Below are 12,347 nucleotides of genomic sequence, written 5' to 3' on the forward strand. Positions count from 1 at the left end.
AATAGTCAATGAGTTTGTTAGCTCTCAGATGGATGCACTGAGCCATGGGGAGCAGAAAAGAACTGTCAAAAGACCTGCGTAACAAGGTAATGGAACATTATAAAGATGGAAAAGGATATAAAAAGATATCCAAAGCCAGTCAGTACTGTTCAATCACTTATTAAGAAGTGGAAAATTTGGGGATCTCTTGATACCAAGCCAAGGTCAGGTAGACCAAGAAAGATTTCAGCCACAACTGCCAGAGGAAAACCCACAGGTAACCTCAGGAGAAATACAGGCTGCTCTTGAAAAAGACGGTGTGGTTGTTTCAAGGAGCACAATACGACGATACTTGAACAAAAATGAGCTGCATGGTCGAGTTGCCAGAAAGAAGCCTTTACTGCGGCAATGCCACAAAAAAGCCTGGTTACAATATGCCCGACAACACCTTGACATGCCTCACAGTTTTTGGCACACTGTAATTTGGAGTGACGAGACCAAAATAGAGCTTTATGGTCATAACCATAAGCATTATGTTTGGAGAGGGGTCAACAAGTATTGTGCTCCTTGAAACAACCACACCGTCTTTTTCCAGAGAAGCCTGTATTTCTCCTGAGGTTACCTGTGGGTTTTTCTTTGTATCCTGGACAATTCTTCTGGCAGTTGTGGCTGAAATCTTTCTTGGTCTACCTGACCTTGACTTGGTATCAAGAGATCCCTGAATTATCCGCTTCTTAATAAGTGATCTTTTTATATCCTTTTCCATCTTTATAAAGTTCCATTACCTTGTTATGCAGGTCTTTTGACAGTTCTTTTCTGCTCCCCATGGCTCAGTATCTAGCCTGCTCAGTGCATCCATGTGAGAGCTAACAAACTCATTGACTATTTATACACAGACACTAATTGCAATTTAAAAAGCCACAGGTGTGGGAAATTAACCTTTAATTGCCATTTAAACCTGTGTGTGTCACCTTGTGTGTCTGTAACAAGGCCAAACATTCAAGGGTATGTAAACTGTATGTAAACAGGGCCATTTGGGTGTATTTCTGTTATCATTATGATTTAAAAAGGAGCCAAACAACTGTGTGATAATAAATGGCTTCATATGATCACTTTCCTTAAATAAAAGACAGTTTTTTTGCATGATCAGTCATATTTTCAAAATCAATGCCAAAATTTCACAATTTCTGTCAGGGTATGCAAACTTTTGAGCACAGCTGTATTTATGGTACTCCAAGGTATTTGACAAAAAAAAAAAAAAAAAAAACACACACTTAACTCTCTGGATCATCAGGTTTTGCACAAACTTGTGGAGTCCATGCCAGCTCAAATACATGCTGTTATTAAAGTAAAAGGGGGACATACTAAATACCAAATACTCCATATTATTTTTCGACTTTTCGTTCACAGTGTTATGCTATTAAAGGGATAGTTCACTGAAAAATTATAATTTTCTCATTTACTCACCCTTGTGCAGTCTTAAACTGTAATGACTCTCTTTCTTCTTGGAACACAAAGATTTGTAAAGGACACGTGATGTTTGTTTCTCCATACAATGCAAGTCACTGGGGTCCAAAACTTTTAAGCTCCAACAAGGACATACTTGGTGCGTCAACCGAATCATGAACACAACCTAGGAGACTGCAGTTGTCAAGATTTAAAGTGAAAAAAAGAGTTGTATTTTGGTCTATTTCTCACCCAAAACCAACCGTATCACTACAGAATACATGGATTAAACCACTCAAGTCGTATGGATTACCTTTATGCCTTTTCTGGAGCTTAAGAGTTTTGGACCCCACTGACTTGCATTGTATGAACAAAAACACATAATACATCCTTCAAAAAATCTTTGTGTTCCGTAGAAGAAAGTCATACTTGTTTGAAATAGCATAAGTGTGAGTAAATTATGAGAGAATTGTCATTTTTGGGGGGAACAATTCCTTTAATAAACTTAAAAATTATACCAAAAATACAAATATTAAATAATAAAAATAAATTAAATTAGAAAAGTGCTAAATACGGTGGAAGCATTTCACAGGAGGACTTTTGGATCCCACTGTATATTTTAATTGATTTTAATCAATTAAGCCCTTCTGTGCACCATTAAATGCATAATAAAACACAAACAAAAAATACAAAAAACAAAGAAAAAAATACCACAAAATCTGAGTGTTATATTTAATTTATATTGTTATATTTTATATGCGTTGGATTCAACAATGTTCTCAATGCAAAACAATGCACCCCATGTCTTCTTATAACAGTGTATTTCATTTTGCTCCATGATTCTCTTTTTTCTTAGAAAACTTTTTTCTTCTTTTTTTCTTTTTTTTTTTGGCAAAGACAACACTCAAGTTATCAAGAAAAGGTATTAAAAAAAAAATTAAACATCAAAACATGCAAATCAGAACCCTTACAATAACATAACATGCACATAAAGACCAAACTGAAACTCAAACCATAAAAAAAGACAGTGAGCTCACACTTAAACCGTAGATTATCTATTAAAACATTTCACAATCAAAACTGTACATTTCTATAACTTCAACAAAACATACTTTGTGATGCAGTGCACATGATCCTAATAAAGACAAATTGTTCCTACCGACAAATTCATTTGCCACATAAAAAAAAGTAGTCAAACAAATTAAATTAAGCAAAAAGCCATAACACTGTGGAATAATCACTATAACAAACATACAGATATAAAGAGCGAGTAAAAAGTAATAAATAAAAAGATATTACAGTTTTTAAAGCCAAGAAAACACTGCCATGACAAAACTTGTGCGACAGATGAAACTGAAAGGATTTTACATAAACACTGTAGTGTAAAATCAGTGTGTTCATTAGATCATCCCTTAATAACCCTAAACTCAAAATAACTTTAATCACATGGCATGGCATAATTGTGCTGATCACATCTGAAAGATACTTTGTTTAGAAATGCAGAGCAAAATTACGCCTCAGAGTCCTTTGGAGTTAATCATAATAAATCAAAAGACATGAATCTGAATGTGCAGAAGTGGTGTCAGTCTTTCCAAGAACAGTTTCCATCAATGAAAAGCTGACAGAAGCACTGCTTGTGCACAACAAAGTCATATAAAACTCAAATATTATGAAGACTAGTGTGCATGTGTGCAAGGACTGATATGTAATCAGACAGACTATATTATCCCCCATTAACTGATTATTTTGGCACTGAAAAAATGATGAATATATTATTTTAATAAAAACAGCGCCAGACATCTGGTTCGACTGCTAAATTGTTCATACCTGCCAGTTTATTGTTTATTAAACAATGCTGGAGGTGTTTAACGGCGACTTGACACCTGCTCGCATTTTCATAAAACCGTCAGGACACACGTGCTCAGAATCCCAAGTGTTCATACAGCACAAAGACTCAACGCTAAAACATCTGAATGCTTGTACATCAAACTACAAGTTATTAAATGCTGCAAACTGAAGGTGTGTTTCTTCTCTCACTCTTGTCACAGTGCAAGAGGGTTGCTTGCTTACAGCATGGACTGGTTTAGGAGCATGTGATTGAGAAAGCCCTTACAAAATCTGAGGGATTGATTGCTGTGTTGTGAACCTCAGCCCTTACAGTGATAGAAAAAGGGAGTTGAACAGGCAGTGGATGTTTGAATCACACAGATCAGTAGAAGAGACAAGACTGTGCAGGCACTTAAAGGAAAAGTCAATTCTGTCACCAGTTATTCACCCTCATGTTGTTCCAAACCTGTATGACTTTATGTATGTATTTCTTTTGTTGAAAACAAAAACAAAAAACAAAGATATTCTGCAGAATGTCCAAAGTGCCCTTTTTGATAAAGTGAACTGAGGCGGTCGAGTTCCAAAAATGACCAAAATAAGCACCACATATATAATTCACAACTGTATTCCATAAAAAAATATTTTTAAGATTTAAGATTTATTTCAATTTCAAAACAAATTTCCATCAAATGTAACAAAACTAACACAACTTAAATATATTAAATTCTATTAATAAAATTTTGTTAAAGATTACACAATGCAATTTTATGAAAATTTGTTATGAAATAGAAATGCATAAATAGTAAAAATAGGCTTAAATATTTTTTTAGTATAGTATAATGCAGTACAGTATACTATACTATAGTACAGTACAGTATAGTATAGTATAGTAAGGTAAAGTACAGTAGGGCTGCGCAGTTAACCGGTACTAACGATGTATCACGATACCAAAAAAATTAAAACAGTACGATATCATCTTGTTGCTGGCTTTGGTACCATATTACAGTATGCTGTCATTAGCAAAGTGATATAAGATGTTATAGTTTTGCAATGAAATCATTGACAATTTGAAAATAAAATAAAAAACCTCTGGATATGGCCAAGTGTGATCATTAAACAGCAGAAGGTTGTAATATAATTAAATAAAATACAGTCACATGCGCTGCACGCTACAGAATGAACAAGAGGTGCCGCTCTGCTCTGTCATAGGATTCCCACACACACACACACACACACACACACACACACACACACACACACACACACACACACACACACACACACACACACACACACACACACACACACACAGACACACAGACACACTCACACACAGACACACTCACACAAAACTCACACAAACTCACACTGCTGGTGCTTCATTTTCATGCAGTGTGTTTAGAGTATAAACATCTGTTAACACTTAAATGAACTCCTCGGGTGCAGCTCGGAGATTTCAGCTCGAGAGTCGTGACGGGAGTATCCCAGCATTAATGAGAAGCTTGATATAACTAACCTGTAAAAACAGGAAGAACTCAAACGTCTGTCAAAATAAAAGTCCCGCTAACATGAAAGCTCAATTCAAATGGATACGTGAAATTAAAGACAAAATATAGCTACTGTATAAAAACGTAATATTCAAAAAGTAGCAATAATACTCATAATAACAATAAAGTAGTATTAAATGGTTGTATTATTATTATTATTAGCTGTAAGCAAGATCACAAACGCAAGTGTATTATCAGCATGTAGCCATAGCAGCCTTATGCCCCAGATTTGTTTTTTCATTAAAGTCGCCATGAAACGGAAGTTATGACCGACTTTATTACTGTATTGTGATGTATTTCCGAGTGAAATGGCTTTTCGAACGAGAAAAAAAAATGTAGGACGGGGACTTTGTTTACGTTAGGACAAGGCTGGAGCCGTTGAGCAAATACAGATGAATGTGAAACAAGTAAGTAGAAGCTGATTTGTCCATGTTTTGAACACTTTGCAACACGTTTACAACTATATTTGCGATTGGATCATCCAAACTCGTCTTGTTACCAGCCGTAAACAGGGTCTTAAAATGACTGCAGCCAGAGCTAGACAATGCTATAGAACGACTTCCGGCGGAAGTCCCACCCACATTCGTTTCCCCAGTAAGACCCCCAGGAAAAGGTGGAAAAAGCATTTGATTGGACAAAGTTTCTTAGGCTCTTTGTGCCGTCATGACCGTGCCTCGGTCTGTCAAGCCGGAAGAGAGAGACTGCTGACTTTAAATGCTTTTATCTTCTGAAAACGAATTTTGTCAGCATTTGGAAGTTCACTAGCATTTCGATGATCTTATGGGAATAAATATAGACTAAAAGCAGCAAAACTTTAATTTTGCTTTTACAGGGACTTTAATCCTGTGAAGCTCTGTTGTGCAGCATTTTATTTTACCAAAAATAAAATTGCAATTTTTTTGTTATATATATATATATATATACACACACACACACACACACACATATATATATATATATACACTATATTGCCAAAAGTATTCGCTCACCCATCCAAATAATTGAATTCAGGTGTTCCAATCACTTCCATGGCCACAGGTGTATAAAATGAAGCACCTAGGCATGCAGACTGCTTCTACAAACATTTGTAGTGAATTCTCAGTGAATTCCAGCGTGGTACTGTGATAGGATGCCACCTGTGCAACAAGTCCAGTCATGAAATTTCCTCGCTACTAAATATTCCACAGTCAACTGTCAGTGGTATTATAACAAAGTGGAAGCGATTGGGAATGACAGCAACTCAGCCACGAAGTGGTAGGCCACGTAAAATGACAGAGCGGGGTCAACGGATGCTGAGGCGCATAGTGCGCAGAGGTCGCCAACTTTCTGCAGAGTCACTCGCTACAGACCTCCAAATTTCATGTGGCCTTCAGATTAGCTCAAGAACAGTGCGTAGAGAGCTTCATGGAATGGGTTTCCATGGCCGAGCAGCTGCATCCAAGCCATACATCACCAAGTGCAAGGCAAAGCGTCGGATGCAGTGGTGTAAAGCACGCCGCCACTGGACTCTAGAGCAGTGGAGACGCGTTCTCTGGAGTGACGAATCACGCTTCTTAATCTGGCAATCTAATGGACGAGTCTGGGTTTGGCGGTTGCCAGGAGAACGGTACTTGTCTGACTGCATTGTGCCAACTGTGAAGTTTGGTGTAGGGGGGATTATGGTGTGGGGTTGTTTTTCAGGAGCTGGGCTTGGCCCCTTAGTTCCAGTGAAAGGAACTCTGAATGCTTCAGCATACCAAGAGATTTTGGACAATTCCATGCTCCCAACTTTGTGGGAACAGTTTGGGGATGGCCCCTTCCTGTTCCAACATGACTGCGCACCAGTGCACAAAGCAAGGTCCATAAAGACATGGATGAGCGAGTTTGGTGTGGAAGAACTTGACTGGCCTGCACAGAGTCCTGACCTCAACCCGATAGAGCACCTTTGGGATGAATTAGAGCAAAGACTGCAAGCCAGGCCTTCTTGTCCAACATCAGTGTCTGACCTCACAAATGCGCTTCTGGAAGAATGGTCAAAAATTCCCATAAACACACTCCTAAACCTTGTGGAAAGCCTTCCCAGAAGAGTTGAAGCTGTTATAGCTGCAAAGGGTGGGCCAACATCATATTAAACCCTATGGATTAAGAATGGGATGTCACTTAAGTTCATATGCGTCTAAAGGCAGATGAGCGAATACTTTTGGCAATATATTATATATATATATATATATATATATATACACACATATATACATACATACATATATATATACATTATATATATATATATATATATATATATATATATATATATATATATATATATATATATATACATACATATATATATATACATACATATATATATATATATAATTTTTTTATTTGATTATAGCTGTATGTATCAATTTGATTAAACACCATTTGATCATAACATTTAATTAAAACATTTATCATGGAATCCAGAAAAAATGAAAAGGAAAACATAATTTGTAGCATCATTTTTTATCTGTGAGACTTCATGCAGTTCTTTTAATCAAGTCATTTTCTGTGTAATTTCATCAAAAATCTGAGGCTTTTTATATGTTGATTATAGTATCTATTTAGTATCGATACCAAGGTACCAGGGCTGGTATCATACTGAAGCAACAATGCTGGTATCGGAGCAACCCTACAGTACAGTACAGTACAATACAGTAAAGTATAGTACAGTAGTGGACGACCGATATAACAGAAAATATTTGGTATTTTTAAACTATCGGCACTGGCTGCTAAATTTAGTTTGGCCGATAAGTTTTGGAAGAATCACCTTCTTGGATGTGAAGGAGCCGTCTTCAACATGTAAACACACAAAAATCGTTTTCTTTTTTTTCTTTCTGTTTTTACTAAGTTAGTGTTTAGGTGAAATTTTCAGTAACTATAATGCTAAATATAATTCAACAGTAACACTTTACAATAAGGTTCCATTTTTTAACAACATTAATTAACATGAATAACAATGAACAATATTTTTACATCATTTATTAATCTTAGTTAATGATAATTTCAGCATATACTAATACATTTTTTAAATCAAAAGTTGTATTTGTTAACATTAGTTCAGTGGTTCTTAACCTGGGGGTCACGTCCCCCCAGGGGGTCCTAGAGGGGTCACGTGAAAACTTTTATTTCGAACGAGTGTAAAAAATACTTGCATCTTGGCACCTCCTGCTGGCGACTTGATATAAACTAATTACTGCTTCTTGCAAGATGTCACCTGGGTCTAGTAATTTGTACATTTGTAGCCATCTTAGTTGGTCAGCAGATTAGTCAAGGAGCGATTTCTAACTGGTGCTGATGTTAAAAAGCATCTAACAGAAACAGAGTTAAAAGGAAAGAAAGCCAAAAGCAGGAAATATGATGAAAAGTACTTGGATTATGGCTTCACTGAGCGATGGGCATCCACGACCACAGTGTGAGATGCTAAGGCACTTAAAAACTAAACATTAATCACTACAAACAAAGGAACTGGAGTTTTTCCAGTGAAAACTACAAGAGCTATGTGGTCAAAAATCACTCCTTCAGAAAGCTAACAATGAACAATTGTATTTTTATTAACTAACTTTAACAAATATTAATAAATGCTAAAAAAAGATATATTGTTAATTATTTGTTCGTGATATCTAATGAATGAACTATTGTTAACGAATGGAACCTTATTGTTAAGTGTTACTTAGTTAATTAAATTTTTGCAATTTTATGTATATACAATTTACTATATTACATTTTGTGATGTTATATATTGTATATCAGCATTATATCAACCCTGCTCTCTAGATTTCGGCATCGGCCATTGAAAAAAGCCATATTGGTTGAACACTATATTATTGTATAGTTTAGTATAATTTAGGGGTTGTGAAATATAAGAAAAACTTATATTGCAATATTGTTGAAATTTTTGATCAATAACGATATGTTACGATATACAATGTTTTTATGGAAAGCGATTCAAAAACTTCTGAAAAATAACCAAAGCTTCTTTTTTTATTATTTAAAACCATGTTTAAAATAATGCTAGATCTGTCATGTTCATTGCAATGAAACATTAATTTTTTAATTTAACTTTTTCAATAAATACAATATATTTTCAATAATCAGTTATCTATTGACCTACTCAACCAAGGAAAATATTAGGCTTCTCTTTTTTTATTAGTTGAACATACAAGTGTTTGCTTAGATTCTGAAGCAAACGCCTTTGTCATGTATTGTTTTGGATTTAGCCTTTCAATGGATACTGGAATATTATTTTTATTATACAGTACTATAGTTATAAATGCACTGCTGACAAAGCTGTTGTAAAAAAAAAACCAAGAAAGCCATTTAGAAGGCATGATATCGAACTAGCACATTACTTTTCAACGAATAACATCTTAAATTTCATCTGTTCCTCACACAGTTATCGTAAGACTTCATAAGACTTGGAAAGTAGCACACAAGTCATACTTACACTGTATGCTTTCATTATATGGAAAAGAGCAGCCTGAACGTTCTTCAAAATATCTCATTTTGTGTTCCACATTAGAAAGTAAGTCATACAGGTCTGGAATGACAGAAGATGAGAGAATGTTCATGTTAGGATAAACTATTCCTTTAAGAAGCATAGCATTTCAAGTACACTGATATTAGTCTGATAAAGGTGGCGCAAACTCAACGGCCGGTTCGGAAAGGGACCGGTTCGGAAGGTAAGCCATACCTTTTGAAATCAGTCAAGTAAGTTAGTGATGCCATATAAAGTCATCTCTACACACTTCACATGAATACTAAAGATAAACATTCAGGGAATCAAGACTGAGACATAAAGCTGTGGATAGGAGGCAGTATTCTTGCTGAGTTCTCCAAAAGCCCTGCATTGCAATTGGTGGATCAGTGAGAGACGATGTGTGGTTCTGACTTCAGAGGTCAGTTTTTTAAAATGATAAATATATAAAATACTACAACCATGCATACATCGAGAAACCTTCTGAAAGTAGTGACATGAATGTAAAAAGCCTACACATGATTCACATAAAACTTTGCTCAGTGGATCATTAAAACGTTAAGATGCATTAAAATACAAGTTCTCTCTAATTCTCACATATGGCTTTGCTCACTTGCGACTTTCTTGTCCACTAACATTTTTCCCTAATATTCCGCCCTTCCCTGATCCTAGTTTCACTTGTTTCAAACTCAAATTCAGTTAAAAAATCATTTAAAATCCATGTGGATACCCAACATGTGGTTGTCTACCATTTTTTACATTCATTAAAATGTCTCAAAATGTGAGTAAACCAAAACAGCGTCCCATAAAATTGCACAGGAAACGCCATCCGAGACTCTTTTTTATAATGTAGATCACTTCCTTGGCATTTTGTATATAGAAAGCCACCATTGTTAAAAACCACCTTTCCTCGTCTTGGCTTAAATATCCAATGACAGTCTGTCGATCTCGCCATCCACAAACTTCCAGATGAAAGTTCAAACTCTTTTATAGCTAATGAGGAATTTGTTGCCTTAGTCTGCCATATCAAGGTGATAGTCTTTTCTGTAGGTCTTTTGCAATTTTCTCACCACATATATGCAGCTCGTCATTTAGAGGTGAAATGTCACAGTTTGGGGTCTTCGCGGGGAGCCATAGATTGGCAATTCTGTGTCTTGGAATGGGAAGCGGCTGAGGAAGAGGAGGAAGATGAAGAGGAGGAGGAGCTGCGCCGGGTTTCTACGCCAGTGCTGGTCATTTTCAGTTTCCGCCGTTTTGCTAGTGGAGCGTTGTCGACGCTTTTGAGGAAAAACCCCTCACGCTTTCCCCGGTTAAATGCCTGTGTGTATTTGTGAGAGAAAATAGAGCCAAAAAAGGAAATATCATGATGAATTTACTCAGCAGTATATTACTGCGGTATCTTAATGTCACCGAAAAACAAAAAGAGCTGTGGTTGGTCACTTTACATGTTGGTCCCTTCCAGTCTAAGGCTTTGTTCACACTGCGATTTTTTTTCTCTCTCAATTTAGATTGACAGTTCAAACTGCAGTTTATATGTTGACATTTTTTTTCTGTTCCGACTGCAGTCGCTTTTGTTAGCACATCCACATTAGTTGTCACAGTAACAATCAAACTGAGAGTTCAGCAATCGATGTTTTGCCATTGTTTATGCTTTTCAAGGGCAGTCTCCAAATATGAAAACATTTGTCAAAGACAATGGCTTAAAAAACTGGAAGGGGGCATATGCAATGTTTGATGCTGCTATGGTTTACTACTGTCCTGTTTTAGCTGGGGCGTCCCACATTTTGGCCAAAATTACGTCGTCCTATACGGGACACCTATTGTTCTGTATTTTAGCGGGCAGCGAAACGTCCCCTGTTAAAGGCTTTGTATCCCATATTGAAGCATAAAGTCCTGTCAGTCCTGTTTTTGAGTGCTTAATACGGTTATGTTCACACACAGGTCGAATATTTATGAGTTACAACCACATTCTATAACCGAACTGACACCCGCAAATTTTCAGGACTCACAACTGCATTTTCAGTAAACTTCAGCTGCCATCTTCCACTGGTGATCGGGGGCAAAATGATACGCACTACACTCGGTTAAAAAAAACATTCAAAGCCGCTGTCGGTTAATTATTATTTGACGCATGTACTCGCGCCTCAATTGGACTTATTTATTTAATGACGTGGTGTCAATTGTGATATGGCATGTCGGCGTAATGGACGTCCCATCTTTGACATTTACTTAAGTCATTTTCACTGTGGTTACAGCTGTTAGAATACGGGCTTGACTTCGGTTGTTCGTTCATACAGACAGTACTCAAGCCGCTACTGTAAACTGTTGTATGAACAGGATATTTCAAGACTCACACCTGTTAGTAAATATGGTTATCAATCCCGAACACTGACTGTGTGAACGTAGCGTACAGTTGAAGTCAGAAGTTTACATACACCTTAGCCAAATAAATGTAAACTCAGTTTTTCACAGGTCATGACATTTAATCATAGAAAACATTCCCTGTCTTAGGTCAGTTAGGATCACTACTTTATTTTAAGAATGTGAAATGTCAGAATAATAGTAGAGAGAATGATTTATTTCAGCTTTTATTTCTTTCATCACATTCCCAGTGGGTCAGAAGTTTACATACACTTTGTTAGTATTTGGTTAGTAACTTGGGTCAAATGTTTTGGGTAGCCTTCCACAAGCTTCTCACACTAAGTTGCTGGAATTTTGGCCCATTCCTCCAGACAGAACTGGTGTAACTGAGTCAGGTTTGTAGGCCTCCTTGCTCGCACATGCTTTTTCAGTTCTGCCCACAAATTTTCAATCGGATTGAGGTCAGGGCTTTGTGATGGCCACTCCAATACCTTGACTTTGTTATCCTTAAGCCATTTTGCCACAACTTTGGAGGTATGCTTGGGGTCATTGTCCATTTCAAAGACCCATTTGCGACCGAGCTTTAACTTTCTGGCTGAAGTCTTTAGATGTTGCTTCAATATACCCACATAAATTTCCTTCCTCATGATTCCATCTATTTTGTGAAGTGCACCAGTCCCTCCTGCAGCAAA

General features: G+C 36.6%; 1 protein-coding gene across 3 annotated transcripts in view; it reads right to left on the reverse strand.

The window, feature by feature from the left end:
* The window catches only part of LOC127433822 (ribosomal protein S6 kinase alpha-4-like), a 69,659-nt gene that overhangs the window by 18,048 nt on the left and 39,264 nt on the right, over nt 1–12,347 (reverse strand). Inside the window, exons 18-19 of one of the 3 annotated variants that reach the window (XR_007895946.1) lie at nt 10,365–10,612; nt 9,265–9,357 (exon numbers count right to left, since the gene is read on the reverse strand). Coding sequence is in view for 2 of the 3 variants with exons in the window: in XM_051686081.1 (XP_051542041.1) it covers nt 10,400–10,612 (213 nt within the window). In the remaining variant the exon portion in view is untranslated. Of the gene's footprint in view, nt 1–7,139; nt 10,613–12,347 lie in introns of those variants that run through there. The other 2 variants (XM_051686081.1, XM_051686072.1) reach the window with 2 other exon arrangements.

The sequence above is a fragment of the Myxocyprinus asiaticus genome, chromosome 4 (assembly GCF_019703515.2).
Source record: "Myxocyprinus asiaticus isolate MX2 ecotype Aquarium Trade chromosome 4, UBuf_Myxa_2, whole genome shotgun sequence".
Classification (NCBI taxonomy): Eukaryota; Metazoa; Chordata; class Actinopteri; order Cypriniformes; family Catostomidae; genus Myxocyprinus; species Myxocyprinus asiaticus.